Source organism: Lissotriton vulgaris, chromosome 10 (genome assembly GCF_964263255.1).
Source record: "Lissotriton vulgaris chromosome 10, aLisVul1.2, whole genome shotgun sequence".
Taxonomy (NCBI): Eukaryota; Metazoa; Chordata; class Amphibia; order Caudata; family Salamandridae; genus Lissotriton; species Lissotriton vulgaris.
The window spans coordinates 191,154,626-191,177,807 of NC_141698.1; the positions used below are offsets into that span (position 1 = coordinate 191,154,626).

Consider the following 23,182-nt stretch of genomic DNA (forward strand, 5'->3'; position numbering starts at 1 on the left):
GGTAGAAGCACATGACAGAGAAAGCAATGGGGAAGAAGTGCGCGAGGATGAGTGCAACATAGAGGGAGTCGGGAGAAGCACATGAATGACAAAGAGCAACACGGAGTGCAGGTGGAAAGAAGTACATGAGGGAGATAGCTGGGAAAATATGTGCCCTCCCATGGAGTGTTTAACCCAAAACAAAAAAGTAGTGCTTCAAAATCAAATAGTGGAACCATAAAAGTAAGACAATCAAAAGAGATTGTAAAAAGGCTATGCTCAATGGGAGGGACAAACACGAGATTGCCAATTTGGGATACAAATACGAAGCACACAAATAAGAGTGCCAGGATAGCCAGCCAATGGTAAGCTACAAGCAGGCTCCAAGCCCTTATATGTTCTTGGTAAGTTCACAATATGTATTTCATAACTGTCTAGTTGGCGATATCTAAAAAGCAGTGACCTGTTTTAGTAAAATTAAAAAGCATGGACACATTAGTCCCATTGGTTCCACCCACTTTGTCCTCTGCTTACATGCGGACTTTCCTTGATAGCATTAGAGCCCATACCACCCTTTCTGAGCAGGACACAGGGCCCAAGCAACAGATAGGCAAGATGTGTGGTTTTTCTTCTTCTATTTACACAAAGGGTAGATAGCCTGTTTTGGGCCTTAAGCTTAGGAGTGATTGTCTAGTGGTGTGGTAAGAGGAGATAGCCTGCATGTATCATTGGTGCTGGAGGTGCAGTTATACCGTGACCTAGAAGTATGAGAGGCTAGCTAAACCCCTGTTATAGTTGTTTTACTACACTTCCTAGCTTGCATTAGGGTCTGGTGTACCTTTGCTGTGCCAGTGTTGCTTTGGTCAATGGATCAATGGCCCAAAGTAGGGAAATAAAGCAAATGAGACACCTTAGCTTGGGCCTCGGAGAGATAACAGGGAGGGAGATGGGCAAGGTGGAGACACAGGTTTTTAACAAAGGGCAGAAGAGGTAGCTACTTGCAAGAAAGTAGCAGCAGCTATCAGTACTGATGCCGGTGCATCACAATTATGACTCTCTTACTTCACAAAAATGTCTTCTGGCTCATATTCCTTGCTAGCTTAGAGTCAAGTGCACACATCCTGTTTTTTCTGAAAGGGGCAGAGAGCCCCTCTCAAGATTGGAGATATGGTCTGGTATGGGGTTGGAAGTGGTAAAAGAGGAAGATGAAGAGAAGATTATCTGCTACTGATGGCCACAGCTTTAGTTAGTGCAACAAGTGCAGTTTCAGTGGGGCTCAGTAGTGGGAGGGGCTTACAACATCCTGATTATGGAGAGCAGTGTTTGTTGGTCAATTTCTGTTTTTCTGCATTCGTTCTTTTATGTCTCACATTTAGCAGGGATTACGAGCTACAGAAAAAGTACTTCTGGATTAATCTCAGATGGTGCAAACGCCACTGCACCACACACCGTGGCATGTACTGTGCCCCTCCCACCCACCCAGTCCTTGCCATGAAGTTTTGGAGCTGGTACCCCATTTTGCTTAGTGGGGTTGATAGCCAAGAGAGGCCTCTAATTCAAAATCATTTGCTTGGCAACCCATAAACCATGCAGAATTTTGTAACTGGTAAACATCTGCTAAGAATTACGCATAAGCAGTGCTTAATTTGAGCCAGTGGTTTCTGGTGCAATCATTAACACCAGTGTTTTTCAGGAGCACATTCATTTACAGGGAGATTAAATGATTTGCCCATAATCACAGGATCTTGATCTGGTGCCCAGACTTGAACCTGGCTCCCCAGCTCCGAAGTCAGCAGCTCTGGACATTAGGACCAATCCTCTCCACACTTTCATGGTTAGTAGCTGCAGGGCTTTAAGTGGGATGAAAAAATTGGGGGGGTCTCTCAAAGGGGTGTGGCCAATATCATTAAGGGCGTGGCTTTAAAAAAAAACATAAGCTAAAAATCATAGTGTGCCGCCCGACTTGTATTTTGCTGTTTCTGTCATTACATCCAGATATATGATACAAAAAGGAACATCATACCTACAACAAGGCAGGACTATTGGCTTTGTCAATGGTTGTTAATTGCATAGGATAAATAAGTAGCAACTATGGCTTGTATATAATATTGAAAAAGCTTCCACTTAAAGCCCTGGTGACAACACAACAATGTTGCTGCTCCTGAGTTTCGAAAAGAGAAAAGAAATCCAGCTATATAAAACTAAAAAAAAAGAGAGAGAAAATGCCTCTCTTTAAAGGATTTCCCTTCCCCTACAAGGCACACCTGGCATGACCTCATGCCATAACTTCTGCACTAGTGAGAAGTGAGCAGTGTGAGCAGGCTCACATGGATGTTCCAGCAGGAGCAGGCACACATGCGTGTGCGTGCTGTCACTGCAGTCCAGGAAAAAAAGGGCTGCCTGTGCCAGGGCACAAAACAGAGTCCGATAGAGACCCGTTTCGAGGCTCCCTTTAAAAAAACTGACGGTGTTCAGCACCGGTGAGACCTGGCCCACTTAAAGCCCTGAGTAGCTGGTTCTGTTTTAGGCGGCACTAACAGGAGAAATGGGCCTGTGCAAGCCGCCTCCAGACGAGAACCTCTGCACTTATTTTTTTAGAAATTAACCACTGGGCAGAAGTAACAAGTGGCAGCACGTTGCGTAAATGTTAGTGATAATTCTTCAATCGCTGTAATTTGCGAAGTCGAAGGACAAGTACACAATAAAAATCTCTTTCATATGTGAGGTGTATTTGTAAAGCACACGTTTACATAACGGGTATTTATTTGTAAAGCACACGTTCACCCTTGGGGCATCTTGGCTGCTGAGTAAAGACGCCCGCCCCCTAGTGCCGCTTTGCGGGATTGCTCAGGGTGCTCGCGCCAGCGTCGCGTCGCGCGCTGCAGCCACATGGAACTGCGCAGTGAAAACCGTTGCCCTGCCTGCCTCTCACTGAGGAGTTACGGGAGCGAAGGGCCACGCCGTCCCCTTTACAGATCGATGAGTCACCCTACAGCTATCCCACAACTATGCACGCCAGGCTCAAACGGGCAGTGGTTTCTTCCTCAGAGTGCAACTTCTCTCCCGGTCATGGTCATTCCTCGCAGGCTCCCGTAGGGACAGGTTGTACCTCCGCAGGCAAAGGTAAACGGACGGAACCATCTTCTACTTTTCCCTCTTTGGTAGGAAAGAAATATTCATTTTACCATTTCAGCTGGTGGTGATGTGAGCAAATTTACTTGTGCAAGGATGTTATTCCATTCTGATGTCGCGTGATGTTAAATATTGTAAAGGCATTGGTGAGGGGTTATTTGCACAATTATTTGGCCCCTTTTTCCGTTTATACACGCGTTCTATTGACTCTTAATCTTCTCCAAATGTTGCATGAAATGGTTTATGTATATGTATGGCCTGCTCATATTTGTTATGTGATGAAAGCATTGCCCTGCATCATATTTTACATTCTGGTTTACAGAAACTGTCTATTGTTGACTGGATTCACATTCTGGGTTACTGGAATTAACTAATTGTGTGCTCACAGCGTTATGGATTTACCACATTTGCCATATAATCAGCCACCCACAGCGAGATTTGAAGATTACTAAAATATGTTTTTACCTCACAAGGACCAAAGTTACTAAAGCACCTCCTGTGGTATCGAGTGATGTCAGACCGTTTACAAAGGTTAACCGGTCTCATTTAGTTTCCGATGGCTGTATTTAACTGCTGCTATTAAATCTTTTGCCCAGACAGTATTAATGTGTGTTAAAATGACAAAATACTGGATGAAATAATAATACCACAGAATGTGCTACATTGTGCTGCATTATTTAACCTTTCCTGACAAATCATATAGTCAGCTCTGTGGCATAATAGGGAGCCATGAAAACAAACTGACTTCTTAAAGATTTACCCTGTGGATACCCACAGTCACAATGTGTTCACAGTTCCATGTGCCGGCTGTATTGTTTAGCACTACGGAATGTGGAAACCTTAACACATGTCTATATTGTGACAGTTGTTATTTCGGATGATCTAATGTCTGGAATCAGGGAATTCATTTGCACAATGCAAGCGCAGAACATATTGTAAGAACGAAAGGCCAATCAACCATATGGATCAAGTGGTAGACAGCCAAGGCAGGCGGGTCTTGAGACGAAAGAGCTGCACGCAAGGTTTGAATCATTCTCAGAGCTGTGTGTGGTATCTTTTCCTTCCAGCCCCTGTCATCTGCTCAACCTTGGCCAAAGCTCAAAGGAATCCAAGGTGGAAGCAATGTGTTCCAGATGAAGGCAATATAAGGTCCACTTGGCTTCAGCGGTGTGAGCAGAAGAGCGACCACTGACTTTGGAGTGGGTCTTGCTGCTGTGATTAGTCTTGTCTGTCGCGGGGCACCGGAGGCTAGCCTTCCACCTGCCATTACTCCTGCCTCCCCCTCCAACTCATTTCAACAGCCAACAAACTCTTCTTCAAGGTAAATCTCTGGATCAGAATAATTGAAGTTTTTTAAAGGATGAAATTGTTTTTATGCATGTTGCTGTTCTTCAGCACAAGCAATTATTGTTTAATTTTGCTGATATATATTTTTGGTATCCATTCGACTACGAATTTTTTGTCACTCACCTGAAAAAACAAGCAAGCAAGGGAAATGGCTAATAACTAAGATTGGGAAACATAGTGGGTAAGGGCTTTTATGCATTTGGCTGATGTAGCCATGATAGAATGCAGCAATGAAGGATGTTCTGTAGGTACAGTGGAACATTTAGTGAAATAAATATGAGGGAATACTGCAGAATCATATTTTACTCAAAGTTAGTAAAAGTGTGTTTGCTAAATGATTTGGTCTGTTTTCACAAGGAGGCAGCGTTTGCGCGTAGCAGCGATGAAGATCTTGTGGCCCTTGTTGTTTGTGATGGCGTTGGAAGGGGTTGTGTCACAGAACAAGCGCAACCTCAAACTGAATGCAAAGTCTCCCAACCGCAAAGGCCCTCCACCCGGTGGAGACACAGAGCATGCGGCCAATGCCAAGGAGGTTGTCCCCGCAGTCCCACCCCAAGTGGACAGTGCCATGGCTCCTCAGCCGGGGAATCCTTTCCTTCCTCAGCAGCCGATCCAACGACCAGCTGATGACATGAAGCTTTTATTTCTAAAAAACACATTGGTGACCTGCAACGATGGGACCGCAGCTGGGTAAGAGCTAACATTCTTGTTGTTCTGTTAGGTTTAAGGTGAATTATTTCATACCATATGTTCATCTCACTCCTAATCACTGTTTGCAGGTTCTATTTACGCGAAGCCAAGGGGAGCAAACGCTGGCTCATATTCTTAGAAGGTAGTGTGTACTGATGGGCAAACAAAAAATTGTATGCTGTTAGATACTTTGTATACCTAATTGCATGCTGTTGGGAGATTTCGTATGCACTGATTTATACTCCAAATTGCAAGATATTTATGACTGTGTTTTGATTTGAGTACCAAATTGCATGCTTTTGGGTGATATGCTGCCTACTGAATTGTATACTAAATTGCATGCTGTTGGGTGATTTGTTGTGTACTGATGTGCATGCTGTATTTTATTCTTGTAAGTGATTTATTTTGTACTGATATGTTAACTGAGTGATTGTGCACTACCTTATATGCTCATTTATATGATGTTGGGTGATTTGGGTTGTGTTATATACGACCAGGACAACATCACAGCACGGACAGTATTGATTAACAGACGCAGCTATTCAATGAACGACTGTTTGTGGGTCAGCAGCCCTAGATACTATCTATACGTTGTATCATTGTGTTGAAAACGAGATCTGCCTGGTAGCTGAACTTAAGAACCCCTTCCTTGCACATTGTTCTGAACAGAGGTTCTTGTTTTTGCCCAGGTGGATGGTTTTGCTTTAGCAGAGACATGTGTGACATGAGATACAAAAGCAGTCGCAGGCTTATGAGCTCTTCTGAATGGAGTCAAACAAGAAAAGGTGCTTTTCTATTTTTTTTTAAATGCCCATTTTATAGATTTGAATTAAGCTGTGTGCCTTTTTTGTTAGGGGTGGGTTAAATGCAATTTCCGTCTTTCACCGCAGGTTCAGGCATTTTGTCAGCACAAGCGGATGAAAATCCTTATTGGTGGAACGCCAACGTAGTGTGAGTATTGAGACCTTTCTATCATGGCTTTTCGGAAATGCACGTGCATTTTGCACTACTTTCTGTGCTGTAAATACTACCAACACTGAACGGGCGTAGCAAAGCTCCTTTCAACGTATAAACAACATTGGCAAAGCTAGTTGGCTTGTATTTCGAATCCTGATTAAAACATCCAAAAAGAGCCTGCTCCACTGAAATAAAAAAATCTTTCTTTTTCTTTAGATATGTAATGCAAAATAATCCTTTGTACACTGTAATGCAAGTACTCCATAGACAAAATCATACACCAAATAGTCAATAGCAAGAAGTCAGACAACAACACTTCATTGGCTGGAGCCAAAGCCCTCTCTATGTGTATTTTAAAGAATTCCTAACAATAGGTCACCAAGCACCAGTGCTGTCAGGTGACACCTAAAAATTGAACCAAAGAAGGAAGGTGGCTGGATTAGAGAGTGAGAGAATAAAGGGGCTAATCCCATACAAAATTGACTGCAAATTAAAAAAAAATACCATCTTCACCCCCAAACAATCTATATTTTTTAATATGATAAAAGTATTGAGATCAAATGCGTGACGCTTATTTGGAGCGGTATCCCAGTATTAATCCGTGATGGGAGGCAAACACTGTAAGTCATGGAGTTCATGGCATGCGTATATGAAAGAGCTGTGAGAGCGACTTTTTCACCTGCACCACAACAAAATATGAAATTATGTGCCTGTTTTTCCAAACTTAGAGAGTACTTCATATAATGATAGATATTCGAGACATTCTGCAGCTGAAGTCACACATTTGATTTTCTTCTTTCCCCATACCACCTGGTTATGTGTAGGTATGTTCCTTACTGCTCGAGTGATATGTGGAGCGGGACGCTGGCCAAATCTGGCCCAGGTATGTACCCCGCACAACTGCACATTTCCATGGCATTCTTCTTCTGTGAAAAGTCTGTACAGACACATACATTGTTTTTTTTCTAGCTGAATATGCCTTCATGGGCTCCCTTATAATCCAGGAGGTCATCAAAGATCTGGCTCCGAAAGGAATCAAACAAGCCAAGATTGTGATGCTGGCCGGAGTTAGGTAAGAGTTGCGCTGAATTGTGTTGATGAAGTCACATTCTAAATGAACCAACCTGTTGGGCATTGCTGACCACTTCTCAGGTTTCTATTCAAGTGGTGGGTACCATTGCTTCCATGGCAGAGGAGTCCAAAATAGGTCCAGGAGGCCTGGTGCCATTCCAGAATTGTATTCTGTCAATTTGAGATGAACGTACACACACAGATAAATCTACATTGAAATCACTAGCAAGGTTGGGGGTTATCTGGCATGGATATGACCCCATAGGACTAACAATGCGCACACCTACTCTGTGGCGTTCTAGGTAACATACATTGAAAATCTTTTTAGTGACTTTTCCCAAATCACCTCTGTACAGCCTCATGCTACCTGAATCTGACAGACCCTGTTGTTGTTTTACTGTAAGATTCGCACCACTATCTTTTCATATTGTGACAGGTTCTTCCCTGTTTATATAATTATATTTTTCTCCAGAGCAGCGTAAATAGCTATTATTGGTTTATGTTGCTCTTGAAAGTGTTTCTTTTTCGAGGCATTTCAATATGTTTCAACAGGAAATGCTCGTTGAGCATCAATACATATTTTTGTATGTAATAAGGTTGCCTTTCTAAGAGTCATATTTATTGTATTTACTTTTTAAACCAGTGTCTTGACCTAGTTTACTGGGTAATAAATAGCCAAAGTGCTTCTCTGTAAGTTGGATATCTCCTATGGATAACTTATCCCTAGCAATCTCCCACGGTCATCCCTTGAAAATGAGAAAGGCTGCCATCGTTTAGAAACGTGGAATTCTGGAAAGAAATTGTGACACATTACTTAACTAAAGATTATGTATATTTCAAATTCAACGATGAGTGATCTCTTGTTGCTAGGGTAACCACCATTCCAGGTCCTTATGGACATTGTCCCCAGTCCTGAAGTTTTCACCCACAAATCACTCTTTTCAGGTGTGGTAATCTAATTGGTTCAGTGGATATATAAACAGTGCCACAACACCCACAAAACATGCGGTTATCAGATGAAAGACCAGTACTGGAAACAGTGTTGTGAAGTCCTGGAGCGAGGTGGTTGCCCTAATTGTGGCAACATACCAAACTGTCACTTCAGAGTTAGGGTGTATTAGCCCACGTGCAGAAGGCAACTTGCACATGTGTTATCTGCCCATGTGCAAGTTACCTCCCCCGTGCTATGTGCCCACAGGTTTTTGACAGGTAAATCCTGGTGGGTATCTTGTTGCAAACAGTGTGAAGCTCCAATGTGTGCACCTCGGACCCTGAAGGGTGCCTCAAGGCGCATGTATCCGAACATCCATGAGTGTGCCTCGGCACAGAAATTAAAATGTAGGTGTATTTGTCAGCACAAACTCCCTCTGCATTTAAAATGCTGGAATCCTGCTGGCAAATAGTGCACACATTGGAAGAAAGCGTATATGGAATTAGTAGATTGGAAAATTCTGCCCAATTTGAGAGTTTGCATCTGAAACTGAATTACCAACAAGTTTGTAACCAGGCCTTTGTTGTAAACAAAGGGCTAGATGTACGAAGTGATTTTGCGTGCGCAAACAGGTTTGCAAACCCTTTTGCGCATGCAAAATCACTGTTGGCCATGTACAATTCCTAAATAGCGAGTTGCAATTTATTTGCGATTCTCTATTTAGGAATTGCGAGTCGCAGTTAGTAAGTGGCTTTCCCTTCCTAATGGCATCCGCAATGCTATGTGTGAATGTTTTGTGACCGCAACTGCGGTCGCAAAACACTTGCAAATACCACCCTCTTGCAGTCGCAATTTTGAAGTGGCCCCCAGAGGACCCCTTCCACTTTGTGACTGTCTCTAAAAATATTTTTTAAGGGCAGGCAGTGGTCCCGACCACTGCCTGCTCTCAAAAAATGAAACGAAAAGGTTTTTTTTAAATGGATCCCGTTTTCTTGTAAGGAAAACGGGCAGCATTTAAAAAGCATAAAGCTGCTTTATTAAAAAGCAGTCCCGACATGGTGGTCTGCTGAACCCAGCAGACCACCATCCCTGGGAGGGCTGGCATTACCAATGGGCTCGCAAATTGCGAGAGGTTCATTAATAATAATGAGCCACGCAATTTCCGACACCATTGGGAATCGCAAAACAGTGTAATAACACTGTTGTACATTTCATTTAGCGCCTCACAATTTGCAACTCACAATGAGTCGCAAATTGCGAGGTGCTAAATGAAAGGGTCGTACATCTGTCCCAAGATCCTTATCTCTAAATATGTAAACAGACTTGTCTTCTGAACACTTTTGTGTTCTGCATTTAAGGCGGCTTAGGATCCACAAGCCCATACAAATAAAATGTTGCTGGGGCCTGGGCTCAAAGGGCAGTAAAAGTTGTCACTTATGTTTAAGTCTCTTTGGACCTGATTCACAAAGAGCCTCCTGACTCGTGGTGGAAGCCACAATGAGAATTCTCATTGTGGCAATTCCCCCCCAAGTGGGGAGACTCCCCCACAACTGCGGTGCACTTCGAGTGCGGAGGCCCCCTTGTGAATCAGGTCCATTGTTTATAAGGATGCTCCTAGAAGAGTAGTTCTATATTATGTACTATTCAGATTTAGTAATGTTTCTGTCTTTAGTCATGTTAATGAAGATGTGTGTATTATACTAGCACTTTTTAGGGAGTGCTTGGTTAAAGGTGGGGGTGGGGGTTAAAGGAGGGAGCAGGTGCTGTGATGTAAGTTCCTTGACGATATATATATATATATATATATATATATATATATATATATATATATATATATATATATATATATATATATATATATATATATATATATATATATATATATATTTTTAGTCTTCGATATTTTTCCTCTGATATTCTTGAATCACGATATTCACAGCCTCTGTATTCAGTACTACAATCCAACTTGTAGAAGGTAGACACGCCTAAGAGAAAAGCAGAAAGGAGGGAAAGGAGGAGGAAGACATAGGAAAACAGAGACAAAGATGAAAAAGGACCTGCAAGAGTGCGCTAAAGAGATGGGAAGTGTGGGGTGGTGGAAGAAAGAGGCATGAGGCAGAATCAACACTAGGAAACCCCAGCCATCAGCTGTGCCGACAGTGGCTCCTAAGAAATATTTGGTCCTATGCCCTCATCTCTTTGTAAAATAAGCCCCCCGTCATTCATAGAATTAGGAATAGGGCACATTATTTCTCCCCCATAGATCGGATATATTCTTGCAAGCAACCTACGAGTTTTACATATCGTTCATTGGAGTAAATCCCACACATTTATGGGCATCCACATGTATTTTGGAAGTAATTTTGCGCACTCCATAGACAAGAAAAGGAGTAATTTAGTGCACAAAAAATAGGGAACAAGACTATATTCTATAGGGCTCCAGGAGTATATATTTCTCCACTGCCAAAAATGTTTTCCCCATGAGAACCGCTAGTTAGAAAACACGCATGTCCACCTTACACCTTGCATAATGCAGCAGATTGCCCACCTTACTGGCAAGCCACTGGCGAATACATAGTGGACCATGACACTCATTGAAATCTATAGTTTGTGTAGGTCTCCATGACATAATCCTCGGTTTGCGTTGGGTTCTGGAATACATAAATCTTTGCAAAGGTTCATCTTACAATATAGAGTACACAAATATTGATGACCAGAATCTTGTAAAGGTAAATTTACGTTGGTAAATATAGAATGACTAGTTTCACTCAACATCTATGCACCTTGAGAGCATATATAGCACCAAAGTACATATATTTGGAGTCACGCGTAGTAACTCTATACTTTTACCTATGCACTTACCATCAATTTATTCTGGTACTCAGTATTTTGGCTGGGCTATATTTAAATCACAATATTTTAGTGGAAAAGCTTTTCAAATGTTCCCTGGAAGATCTGTGCATGTATCCAGTTTCTGTAAGTTGAGCCCCATATTTTTAGTACTTTCTTGAAAGTGGATCAATATGCCTGTTTTTGATATGGTAATAATCGTTTTCCAGAAGGCCGCAGCTGGCACAGAAAGGAGCCAGCTCTTATGCATTTTCCCAGAAAGGGTGGATCTGTAGGGAAGGTTGCAAACTGATAGAATAATTGAAAAAGATACAATTATATTTTCGGTTATCTTGCATAGACATCAAGACAGTTCTCATGTTGTAAGCACCTTTGATTCGTTTTTATACAGTTGATGTTAACATTGGCTTAATGCAAATATGTGCCCTGATATAAGTATGAAATACTATGAAGTATTTCTAATGTAGGGAAAAGAACAATGATCAATTTTTGAGGCTGCCTTGTATTTATTGTTTGCTCTGTAGGCCCAATACCCAGCTACAGAGCAAGAGTTGTGTTTTTTTTCCACATGGTTATTAGTATTTCCTAAGTACCCCAGTAAGTAGCCTACACAGAGTGTGACAGGAGGGGCACACACCCTAATCAAGTTCTTGCCTTCCCTATAGTGCCGGTGCTCTTGGGGTGCTGCTGAACATCGATCGAGTGGCCGCGGCCTTGGAGGGGATGGTGGCAGAGTCTGTGCAGGTACGCGGCGTGGTGGACTCTGGATGGTTCCTAGACCTGAAACCACTCAACCCATCTCAGTGTGTCGATGCCTTGCACTGCACCACAATAGATGCCATCAAGAACGGCCTCAGGTACACTTCAGGGCCCCTTCAAATGTAATTTTTCAAGTTTTGGAATGTTTGTTGGGAGGAAATGTACGGTGGGAAGATCATAAAATCCTTGAAGTAAGCATCCACTCGGAAGAGAAATCACTGAATGGCAAACACGCTTGAAATAAAAGCAAGTATGATTGCCACTCTATTCTATATTTCGCTTAAACCCAAAACTGATATAATTTGGCAGGGAAAAAGCAAAATAGTGTTTCTGCTGCCAAACTACGTCTGGAAAGGAGGCAGTGGTGCCAGATTGTGCTAAAAATTCCTAAAGAGAGAGAGGGAAAAGATGGAATGAAATAATAGAATAACAAAAAGTGACGAGAGGCGAGAAGAAAGGTGATGGATTGTTTTCCAGTATGAACAAGCATTGGCAAATTCCATCAGGTCTCACTTATGCGAGATCTATTTTTCAATTTTATTTTTTTCTTAGCCATGTTGTAGAGCAAGAGCAGCTGCTGTGCACTTTTGTGTAGCATGACTGAAAAGCAAAAAAGCTCTATGATGTGGTCAACACTGGCCACGTCATCACCCTTTTTAATGACTAAAAATAACCCATTGAAAAAGCCAAATAGCTTTTGCATATACAAGAACTATTCTGCTTTGTCAATGTTTTTTTGTGGTGGGAGCAGGGCGGGTGTGATAGGGCAAACAACAACGGGTGGGAGGTGGAAGGGACAACAAGGACTCTTTCTGGGGTTTCCTGCAGCCACTGCTCAGTTAACTCCGAGAATATTGTGTCTTTGTAAAGCAATCTTACTTGACAGCCAATGAAAATGATCTCTCAGAGATGTTTAACAATCACCGATGCGTCCATCCTTCACCCTTTTCTGCTCTCCTAGAGCAAGGGTGAAAGAGTGAGAGGTCACTGGGAGAATTGTTTGACATCTGAGCCCGGGCTGGCCGCAAGGACCACAGCCCACAGGTGCTGAGGCCATGGTGGGATTTGTTGATGGCCCATGAACAACGCCTCTTCGCCAAGGACCATAGTAGAGGGGACTGGGGCTACCAGGACACGTTTGGGGCCCCTGGACCTTGTTGAAACATTCTTCCATTCTTCGCACCACTAAACCCAGATCCAAAGTGTGCTGGGTCACTGGGGGCAGTGTGGACCGCTTCTTGATTAACGGTTGCGGAGCACTGGTTGAATGCCTCTGGTCAGCAGCCGCGGCCCATGCAGATAAGAGCGGTGGTGCGGACTTGCCTGAAAGGCAATCCAGCAGTGACATAAGGGCTGCTCTGACAGGGCAGAGTGTGGGCTGTTTTTTTGGCTGTTTGTGAACCTGGTTTCTCTGATATTACCACAAACATTGTCTGCCTCAAGCACAAAGGCATGCAGTCTACCATGCCTTGCAAAAAACTTCTAGAGTGTGTCTTTATAAGTTAAAAACTAACCTGATTTGCAAACGTGGGCCACTTTTTAAGCTATCCGATTCGCCAAGGAGGCCATTTCTAATCTGATGAAGAGGCCTATATTCTGTACAAGTCCCACCCTCTGTACCAGGGCTTACTCTGTGTAGTGTGGATGTTCTCTTTTAAACCTTTCACAAATTTGAAATTATACACTGTGTTAAGCCTTGCCAAGGGCCCCTGGAGGGTGTTCGGTGCGCACCTTAGAGAAAAAGTACCCATGTCTCCAAGGCTGACTGCACAAAGGGTCCTTTGGGTTTTCATGATTGTACCACGGCATCCCAAGAAGCTCAGAAAGCAAAGCCCTAGACAGTAGCGAAGCCCTAGCCAGTAGCACGCAGCTGAAAATGCTCGAGTGGCGGAGTAAGTTTTGCTCCCTGCTGAAATGAATGGTCCTTCTGAGAAACACTGGTATCCTCCCTCTGGTAACATTGTGAGTCTGCTGAGAAGTGCCTGTAATCAGTACTTAATTTGAGCCTGTGTTTTCCGGTGCTCAACACCGGCACCTATTTGTCAACACCGCACCTTGTGACAGTCTGCCACAAGGCAACGCTGTCTGGCTAATCTACAGATAAGCACAACAGCAGTGGCCTCCTGAAGAGAGCCCTGGCACTTATTTTTTTCACATTTACCAAATTAGGGCTGCTGTTCCTAGAGAAGGAGAAATAGGTTGTGTGGGACTAGAGTAAGGGCACGGGGCAGTCAATAAAACTGTCTCATGTTTCCCTCACACATCCTCAGGGTATGTCATGCTTCCTCGTAGGGCATTGCTCCTCGTTAGGCAGGCACTGCAATGCCCAACGTGTCCCTCGAAGGGTCACTTTAGCTGAGATCTTTTGTTGAAAATAGATGTATGATGAGTGCAAGAAAGATTGTAAGTGGGGTGGTGTAGTGAGTGTGAAAATGTGGATTAAAACTGATAGGGGAGGTCACAAACTATTCTTTAATAACTGGACCGCCCTGTCAGACTGAAAGTCTTTTTGCAGGTGAATGCTACCAATAGGGTCATAAGGAACCCTGGTAGTGAGTACACTACAGTAGGGTCAAAAAAGTTCCCCATAGATGAACATGAGTAGCCTCCCTGAGGTCTCACTCTGAGTTGTAAGTCGACATGTTTCGCACCTTTTAGTGGTTATAAAGATCCAACCTAACCAAGGATTTCTAATTGCCTCCTCGGGTGAAGCGGAGGTGCCTCGCTCAGTCTTGCTAGGGATTAGGTGGAATGTGAATGTTGTAATATCAGGTATACGCCGCTCTAAGTAAGCATAGCAGTCGCATCTGATCTTCCATCGGACAGTGGGTTTCAGCCATAGGGTTCTCTTGCAAGCACATTTTGAAAAAGATGGGCAACATTTTAACTTCTGTATCCAGCAGTATTACTTTTCTACAGCAACAAATCCACTCAACATTTTAGTAGCCCTCCTCAAAATCTCATGCCGTTATCTGGCCCAGAACTCAGCAAAAACCTTTCTTACAGAATTTTATCACGGTTTTAAGCAAAAGTGGGTTTTGACATTCTCACTATGAAATGACACATTTTTTAGCTGTACATGTCAAAACTGAAAATACCAATTTCATATTAAATGCTATCAGCAATTCAAAATATACTTTTTGACACTTTAAAATTAGAGTTCTTTAGATGATGCCATAATTCTCAGTGTTTGATTGGCATATTCAGGGTAATACGCAGGTCACACCTTTTGAAAATGTGCATACCATATACTCCTGCCATTGGATTGATGCTAGGTTGCAGTGCTTTGTAAAGGAATAAGTGCTATTGCCTGAAATTCTGCTCAGAGGCCTGCTGGCCTATTAAAGGTCAGGGTGATGAAGACCAAGGATGGGGTCTTGATTCCACCTCATACCTCTTTAATCCAGTACCAGTGCCTAGGTCCTGCATCACGGTTTTCCGGGTGCAGATGGGAAGACCTTTGTAATTCATCCTCAGCATCTTCAGGCAGTGACTTCAAGACACCCCACAGAAAGACTAGGCCCATGCAGTGGCAGAGGCAGTGACTGCTTTGAACTGGGAAGTCATGCTGAGTTCGCCTTTAATGATCTTAAGGATCTTGGTGTGGGTGGAGGGTGTGGGTTGGTCCTAGCTCTGTTGGCCACCAGGTGGAGTCCCACGATCATGTGCTCTTCCCAAAGATCACAGCTTCCGTCTTGTCTGTGTTCAGCTTTCGACAGTCTTCATCCAGTGGGCAATTTCAGTCAAGCAGTCACTGTTTTTCTATGTGTTTTGTTCTCATTTTCCCCCCTTTTTTTCCTACTCTTGCTTGGATCGTATTCTGCTGTGGAAAAGTAAGTGCCTGTCCTCAAAAATGAGTGCTGGAGAGGAGCACCGCACCTGCACCCACCTGCTCAGATTAAGCACTGCTAGTTTGAAATCATCAGATAGAGGCATTTGGGGTGGTGGTGCGACGGATGTCACTTGAAGTCTTATACCCAAACAGGCGTCATTAAGTTAAGGGGCTTCATAGATTCCTTGCTGCTGGTGATTGTTGAGGGTGTAGTATTGGGTAAAGCAATCTGGATGCCTTTTATTCAACTGGATATTCCCTTTAAACTTGGTGGCTATGTTCACAATATCTTAGGAAACTCAATTCTGTACTTAAGCCTTCCAAATAACCCCTTATCACCAAGAACAAAGCATTGAAATGTGATACCCTCGTTTAGACCTATTTGTTGTTGATGGCATGAAGAGCACAGCTATCTGAATACATTAGGTGGATAACAAATTTGAGAACTGAATCAATTGTTTTCTGTGACAGGGTATCTTTTGGTAACTTCCTCATATACCATATGGTTTGGTCACCCTTCGATACCTCTTACTCTCCGTGTGCATTTGTTTCACCTACATGTAACTTTTCTTATCAGCCTCTGGGGCGGAATACTTCCAGACACATGCAGGCAGCAGTTCCAGAAAAATGATGAGTGGCAGTGTCTAATGGGCGACAAGCTGCAACCCTCCTTGAAAAGTAAGTTTGATTTTTGGGCAAAAGATACTTTCCAATAGTTGTATTACAATTGTGGAAGAAATGATGGCGCGCGGATATCTGCACCTCATTCTCTTCGTAAAATCATCGAATATGTTACCCTTATGGGCCTTTGTTAGTCACCTTGAAGCGTTGTAAGGGAGTTAACGTCAGAAAGACATTTACAGATTTGTGAAGCCGATGTGACGCCACAAAGAAGACTAGGAATTAGTACATTCAAATATATGGGTTTACTTAAAACATTAATCCAACCAGTATTTATGCAAAGTAGATCTACATTTGGAAGGTTTAGCAATATTATTTGTCGGCCAAAATGTGCTGGTAACTTAAATTGTAATAAAATAAGATACAAGCTAGTAACAGCCGCAATTCAAAGGAAACCAATTGTTGCAATGAGGTTTTTCATAAACAAACTTCACTTTCCTAATCTAAGCATACATTTCTAAGGGGGATTCCAAGTCGGGAGCCTAGAAGGTGTTAGCCTAAAGTCGAACTTCTGGAAAAGTTCAGGAAGTTAAAAGAAGTGTTCAGCATGAAGCTTTACACTCAGGGAAACCCCAGCAGAGTTCTGTTCCCTCTCAGAGTCAAGGGGAAGCCTCCCTAATTGCATTTAATTGGTGTCTCCATCACCTATTAAATACAAACAGTGTCTTCAATAACATCAATATATATCTCCCACAACTGAGAACTAACCAGGTAACTTTGTTAGAAGGGAGGCGACATACTCTATAGACTCTCATCTCCAATTAGTTAGATATATCTTCTGCCTGTGAGTGTTGCTTTCTCCTGAAACACCGCAAACAGAAGGCCTTCTCTCCGCATCAGTTCCTCACAATCGTTGCCAACGTTTTCCTGCCAGGCTTTGCTATAGTTGTCCAATACACAACAACAAGCCTTTCACTGGCTAACGAGAACCGCGATAATGCACCCGCAAAGCAAAGAGAGCATCATACTGGCAAGGTTACAACTTTTCAGCTAAGGCCTAATATCAAGCTATGTTAACTTGAGAATCAAAATGGATGCACATTACAATATAATACATCAATGGAAGTAGAGATCGATGTTAAACATGAATATATTTTGTACAAAATAGCATCAGTTAATTACTTTGTCAAATGCAGTATTCTAGTGATCAAGAGGATTACATTTCATCATTATTTTGGGCAAATGTGCCACATATGTTAATACAATTAGTCCACACTTTGGATATCAAAGTTGTATATAGGTGTATAGATGTACGTACATGACTTAAACAGGGTGGAGTCAAAATGACGCTGCTCCAGAAATTTCCAAGGAAAATGGGTCTATGGAGGAAAATGCACCTGACTACAGCTGTCTGGGTAATCCATTATTGAAGATGCAAGGTAAAGGTCTGTATTGAAAAGGGATACATAACATATCCCAAGTGTGCAAAAAAGACGCAGTGTTTCTGTATTGGATTTTCTTCATCCATTTTAATATCATGTCTTAGTCAACTGGTGCCCCTTTTGTGGTTCAAGACATGTCCTAGAATGCAGTAGATTGTTCAATAAGAGCAGTGCTTAATTTATAAAAGAATAAGTGCTTGGCCCTGAAGTTTTGCTTAGAAGCCCGCTACCGGTACAATTCAATGTTGGGGTGAGGAGTGCTCAATACCAAGGCTGTGTAGTTTTGATTCCACCTTATGCCTCCTTAATCCATTACAGACACTCCCTGCCTCTTTATCTCACTCTTACAGTTCTTTCCCAGCACTGCTTTATCTCTTTGTCACAGTTTCCCTATATTTAACTACCTCCTTCCTTATCCATTTCCTCCTTTCTCTTTCTTACTCAAAGCTTAATGATGGAAAATTATTCCATCCCCCCAAAACTAGTACCAATGTGCACCACCTGCAGCACAAATAACGCAGTGCTGCAACGTCACTTTCTATCTGGTAGCACACACACTGGTCTCGGCTCTGTCAGCATCAGTAGTCAATAGGTTTGTGTAGGACCCGAAGCCGCAGTGACGTACTTTGACGTCTCATGCTTTCTTTCAGCCCCCATATTTGTGATCCAGTGGCTCTTTGATGAGGAGCAGTTGAAACTCGAAAACATTTACCTTGGAGTTCACTTGTGGTCAGAGAGGCAATGGAACGGCATACAAACCATGGGACGAGAAATTAAAAGCTCCCTAAGAGACATCCCGTAAGTACCGGTGTTCTGTACTGAAGAATCATCTCCAATTCATAGCCAACATTACACCTCATTGTGAACTTTTCTACTTTTAAAGAACACTGCCTTGCGGTACAAAAATGAAAATGTTTATGTTGTTTCATTTTTTCATGGCCTTGAACCTCTCTTATTCTTCTTGTCTGTGATATGCATGTATGGATAAAAGGCTTGTGAGTGACTTTAAGTGTGCCAAAACACATTAAAAATGCAGCTTGTAGGTCTGCTGGCCAGAGCTTTGCCTCTTCCAGACTAATGGAGAGACAAGGGGCTGTATACCTGTGCAAGCTGCATCAAAGCGCACTGCATAGGTAATTTGCAGTAAAGCTGTTTTTCATGAGCCCTATTTCATCATTTTTAGGTCAGCACCATATAATCCAACCATCACTGGCAAACCCAATAGATCTCGCCTATGTGAGAGCTATTGGCTTTGGCAATGTGTTTTAGCCATTATGTATACCAGTGTGGCTTCTGTTCAGCATGGCTGAATGTTAGTTCCATTGAGTGGGATGGGGTAGACTTGAGTGCAGTAGATTGAGGTAGAACAGAATGGGGTAGATTGGCATAGAGTGTATTGGGGTAGAGTGTGGTAAAATAGAGTGGAGTGGATTGGGGTAGATTGGAGAGGGGTGGATTGGGGTAGATTGGAGTGGGGTAGATTGAAGTGAGGCAGAATAGAGTGTGGAAGAGTCGACTGGAGTGGAGTGGGGTAGACTGGAGTAAAGTGTGGTAAACGGGTAGATTGGAACAAAGTGGGGAGTGGGGTGAACTGAAGCAGAATGGGGTAGATTTGAGTGGGGTGCTGTTAGAAATGGGATTTCTGGTTGGCTAAATTATGCGTCCCCGCCAGGTAAAACCCACCACTCTAGTCAGAAGTCAAGTACACACAAAAGTAACCTGTGCTTATTCCATGATAGTGTGTCTCAGAGCAGTCAGGCTTATCTGAAGAGGCCATGTGTAAAGCATTTGGGCAACACACATACACAGTAACACAATGAATTCACCACAAGAAGAGCCTCCGCACAGGATTATAAGACTAGGTTTCTATATTATAAACAAAACTAGACCAAAATGACGAATATCCAATAATCATAAGTTGGGATATAAAATGTTAAAGGAATACATGCAATATAGCATTTAGAAGCAAGAAGCGCTCAAAGGCTACTTGAGGTCACCAGGGACCGGTGCAAATCCAAAGTTCAGGCCAACCACGATGGAGCGGGGGCCAGCTACAGGAACCCACTTGGGCCCGCTGAACACAGTACCTATCTGTTACGATTGGCTGTGCCGTGAGGCTTTGCAAGGCTTAGCGTTGTCCGGTTTGGGTCAGTTCCAAGGAACTGTCAGCAGAGCGGTAAGGTTTGTTGAGACTTCGCGTCATCAGCTCCAAGAAGCTCTACTGTGAGGTTTTGTGAGGTTTTGTGTTTTCTGGTGTCAGTGAAGAGAAGCTGTTATCTGTGCGGTGAGGCTTTCCGGGGTATTGCGTTGATTCACATCGGTTTCTGTGCAGAAATCAGCTGCAGAAGACACTTCTGAGGCCCAGACCTGGAAAGGCACCTCAGGCAAGGGCATAATTCACATAAAGCAGAGTCCAACAGCCACAGCAGTATTGCAGGATGTCTTTTGTGTCCCTGAGTCTTTGTAAGAACAAGAGGCAAGCTAAGCATGCCCTTGGAGATCGGTTTGGATGGAAGGCACAGGTCAGCTCTCCTACAGCAGAGTCAGAAATAAGCAGGCAGCAGGGCAACAAACAGAAAGAAGTCCTTCCAGATAACCAGTCCAGTTGAAGCATAACAAAACTTGAGGGGACCCTCCCTGCAAAGTACATGGAGCCCACCCCCACTCCCAGGACCCAGTCAGGAGCTTTCAGTCAAGCGGTCCGCTCCCTGTGCACAGTTCCAGAGGGGGCCCCCTGCAGCTTAGGGGCCCCCCGTACCACAGGGGCTTTCGTTATGCCACTGCCTTCCTCCCATCTGCCCAGGAAGACCCATCATAATGCAGATTAATGCAGATGGTTGCACAATCACAACCAGCCCTTCCTGTGTTTGTGGATGTCTAGAAGGATTGCACAAAGTGAAATTGTCACGTAGCCCAGACATGTATTAGAGACTACTATAAGGCACACAGAGCAGTAACAGCAGAGAAATTATCATTTTCTAAAAGTGCTATTTCTAAAATAGTAATGTTAAATCTGACTTTACCAGTAAAGCAGATGTATCATTACCATTCCAAAGATATGAAACATGAAAAAGCTACTCCTTTCTGATCAGGATTTACAGCTTAAAGATATTTTAAGAAATTCCCAATGCCAGCCTGTGGGAGGAGTAGGCCTAACAGCATTGAAAAACGAATTTAGCTGTTTGTAACTACCAGGACATGTAAAACATAAAAGTACATGTCCTAGCTTTTACTTACATAACACCCTACTCTTTGGGTTACCAAGGGCCTTCATTAGGGGTGACGTATATGTAATAAAAGGGGAGTTTAAGGCTTGGCAAGTAGTGTTAGATGCCAAGTCAAAGTGGCAGTAAACTGCACACACAGGCCCTGCAATAGCAGGCCGGAGACACAGTTATTGAGCTACTTGTGTTGGTGGCACAATCAGTGCTGCAGGCCCACTAGTAGCATTTAATGTACAGGCCCTGGGCACATATAGTACACTTTACTAGGGACTTATATAAGTAAATTAAATCTGCCATTTGGGTATAAGCCAATACAATGTTATGGAGAGAGAGCACAAACATTTAGCACTGGTCAGCAGTGGTAAAATGTGCAGAGTCCTAAAGCCAGCAAAAACGAGGTCAGAAAAAGAGGAGGAGGAAGGTTTAGGGTGACCCTTCAGAGAGGGCCATTTTCCAACACAACCTCTGCGGCCTAAACCCATGATAGTTTTATCAATACCTTGGTGGACTTCCCTGCTTAAGGCGATAGAACGTGGACATTGGCCCACTACTGCAGGGGTATTTTGCAAGTTCTACGCCTCTCTGATCCCAGTTGGACCCCTCTGTCTATTCTAGTATGGCCCACTAAGCTAACCCATGAAGAATCCTTCTCCTCACCTGTGGATCCCATCTGTGAACCGCCTAACTTTAATTTGCTCACAGATACATCCCAGTAGGCAGACAGTACCACCATGGCCAACAAACTGATGTGGTCAATTACACCCCTTGGGTCTGACGTCTGTCCCCAACCCAAGAAAACTCTGTCCACAAGGACAGTAACCAACAGAGGCCACTGACAGCTGTCAGTGTCAAGAGCCAGACCCCAAGCCATCCACTACTTAGTGGAGGCCCTAGGCAAGGCCATTGGTTAAGTTTCTCTTCCAGCCTTGGGGCTGGCATGGAGTTACATATGGGCTCCTGAAGTTTTCCTAATCCCTGAGGCATCTTAAAGTGGGCTGCGATAGCCCCAGATGCTTTGCATACTTTCTGCACTCCACCTTCTACCAGTTCAGGGGTGATATCCTGAAACCAGTCTTCCAGCCCAGGGTCTGTACCCTTGGGTTGGACAGGAGTCAGGGGTGGGTCCTTCCTCCCTATACCCTTCTATCAGGGCTTCTGTACCACCATCTTCTGTGAAATGGTGCTGCCAGAAACCAGAACTGTGTTGATGCTTGTGTCAGCCCCCACGCCCCCCCCCCAAGTTCTCCTGACACAATGGGGTGCCTTGCAGTGGATGGTCTCTCCATAAAAAGTAGACTCCCCTCTTGGTGCTCCCTTTGGGAACTATCCAGGCTCGGGGACTGGGTATAGGACACCCTGGGCCTCTGCCCACCCCCACCTCTCCTCCTACTCTGAGAAGAGACATGAGCCCCTTTACCCCTCCCAATACACTGGGACCTGTCTGGGTTACTGTGAACCTCCCCCGCCCTCAGTTGGGGGAACCTGAGCCACTCCCTTTAGGATCACTCCCAAATGCCTTTCCAGAACCTCTGGAACTCACCTGAAGTCTGCCTCCTTTGCAAGTTTCCTAGGGTCAGGGAACTTACACTCCAACAGGTGTTGGCGTAGCCCTGGAGAACAATACCTGAACATGCGCTCTCTGGCAATCAAATTGTACAGTCATTCGAAAGTGTTTACTATGCAAACCTTCACTCAACTATCCAGTGCTCTGCAAAAATTCTCCACAAATTACCCCCAATACTGGTGAGACAGTTTTCGGCTGCCCGAGAACCTCAACCTACACTCTTCATAGGTGAATCCATACTTTCTTGTCAGTGTTTCCTTCATGGTGGTGTACCTATATCTGTCACTCCCTTCCAGGGCCAGTAGGGCAATCCTCACATCCTCAGGAATACAAATCCACAGGCTAGTTCCCTAATCCTCCTCAGGGATCTTGCACACTGCCAGAGCTCTCTCATACCCCTGCAACCACTGACATAAGTCATCCACCTCCTTGCAGCTAGGCATCAAATCTATGGATATGCTAATGGTATCTTGAACACACGATTCAATAATATTGTTGCCACCACTGGCCTCCACTTGCTGTGCTTGTAAGTCCAGAACTTTAAAACTTCGTCTTGGGCCAATTTACTATCCTGAAGAGCAAGTTTTTCTATGGCAAAGGCCCTTTCAGCCTCAGCCATCCTCTCCTCAGTCAGGGCTTTCTCAGCCTCAGTTCTTCACTACTCTACAGCCAGCTGGGACAGCTGCAGCCTCAGGTCCCTCTCAGCCTGTCTGTCCTTGAGCTCTTTAGGGGACAGTGTGTGGGAGGTGACACTGCTCCACGCAATAGAACCAGTAAGAGACT

General features: G+C 43.7%; 1 protein-coding gene across 1 annotated transcript in view; it reads left to right on the forward strand.

Annotated features, from left to right (window-relative positions):
• Positions 1–2,915: 2,915 nt before the first annotated feature.
• LOC147684964 (palmitoleoyl-protein carboxylesterase notum2-like) overlaps positions 2,916–23,182 on the forward strand; it is a 62,001-nt gene continuing 41,734 nt past the window's right edge. The window contains exons 1-11 of the mRNA XM_086940870.1: positions 2,916–3,102; positions 4,179–4,432; positions 4,816–5,148; positions 5,238–5,290; positions 5,838–5,933; positions 6,039–6,099; positions 6,930–6,988; positions 7,075–7,177; positions 11,623–11,814; positions 16,126–16,226; positions 18,262–18,409. Coding sequence (XP_086796996.1) covers positions 4,841–5,148; positions 5,238–5,290; positions 5,838–5,933; positions 6,039–6,099; positions 6,930–6,988; positions 7,075–7,177; positions 11,623–11,814; positions 16,126–16,226; positions 18,262–18,409 — 1,121 coding nt within the window. The 5' untranslated portion in view covers positions 2,916–3,102; positions 4,179–4,432; positions 4,816–4,840. The remainder of the gene's footprint in view (positions 3,103–4,178; positions 4,433–4,815; positions 5,149–5,237; positions 5,291–5,837; positions 5,934–6,038; positions 6,100–6,929; positions 6,989–7,074; positions 7,178–11,622; positions 11,815–16,125; positions 16,227–18,261; positions 18,410–23,182) is intronic.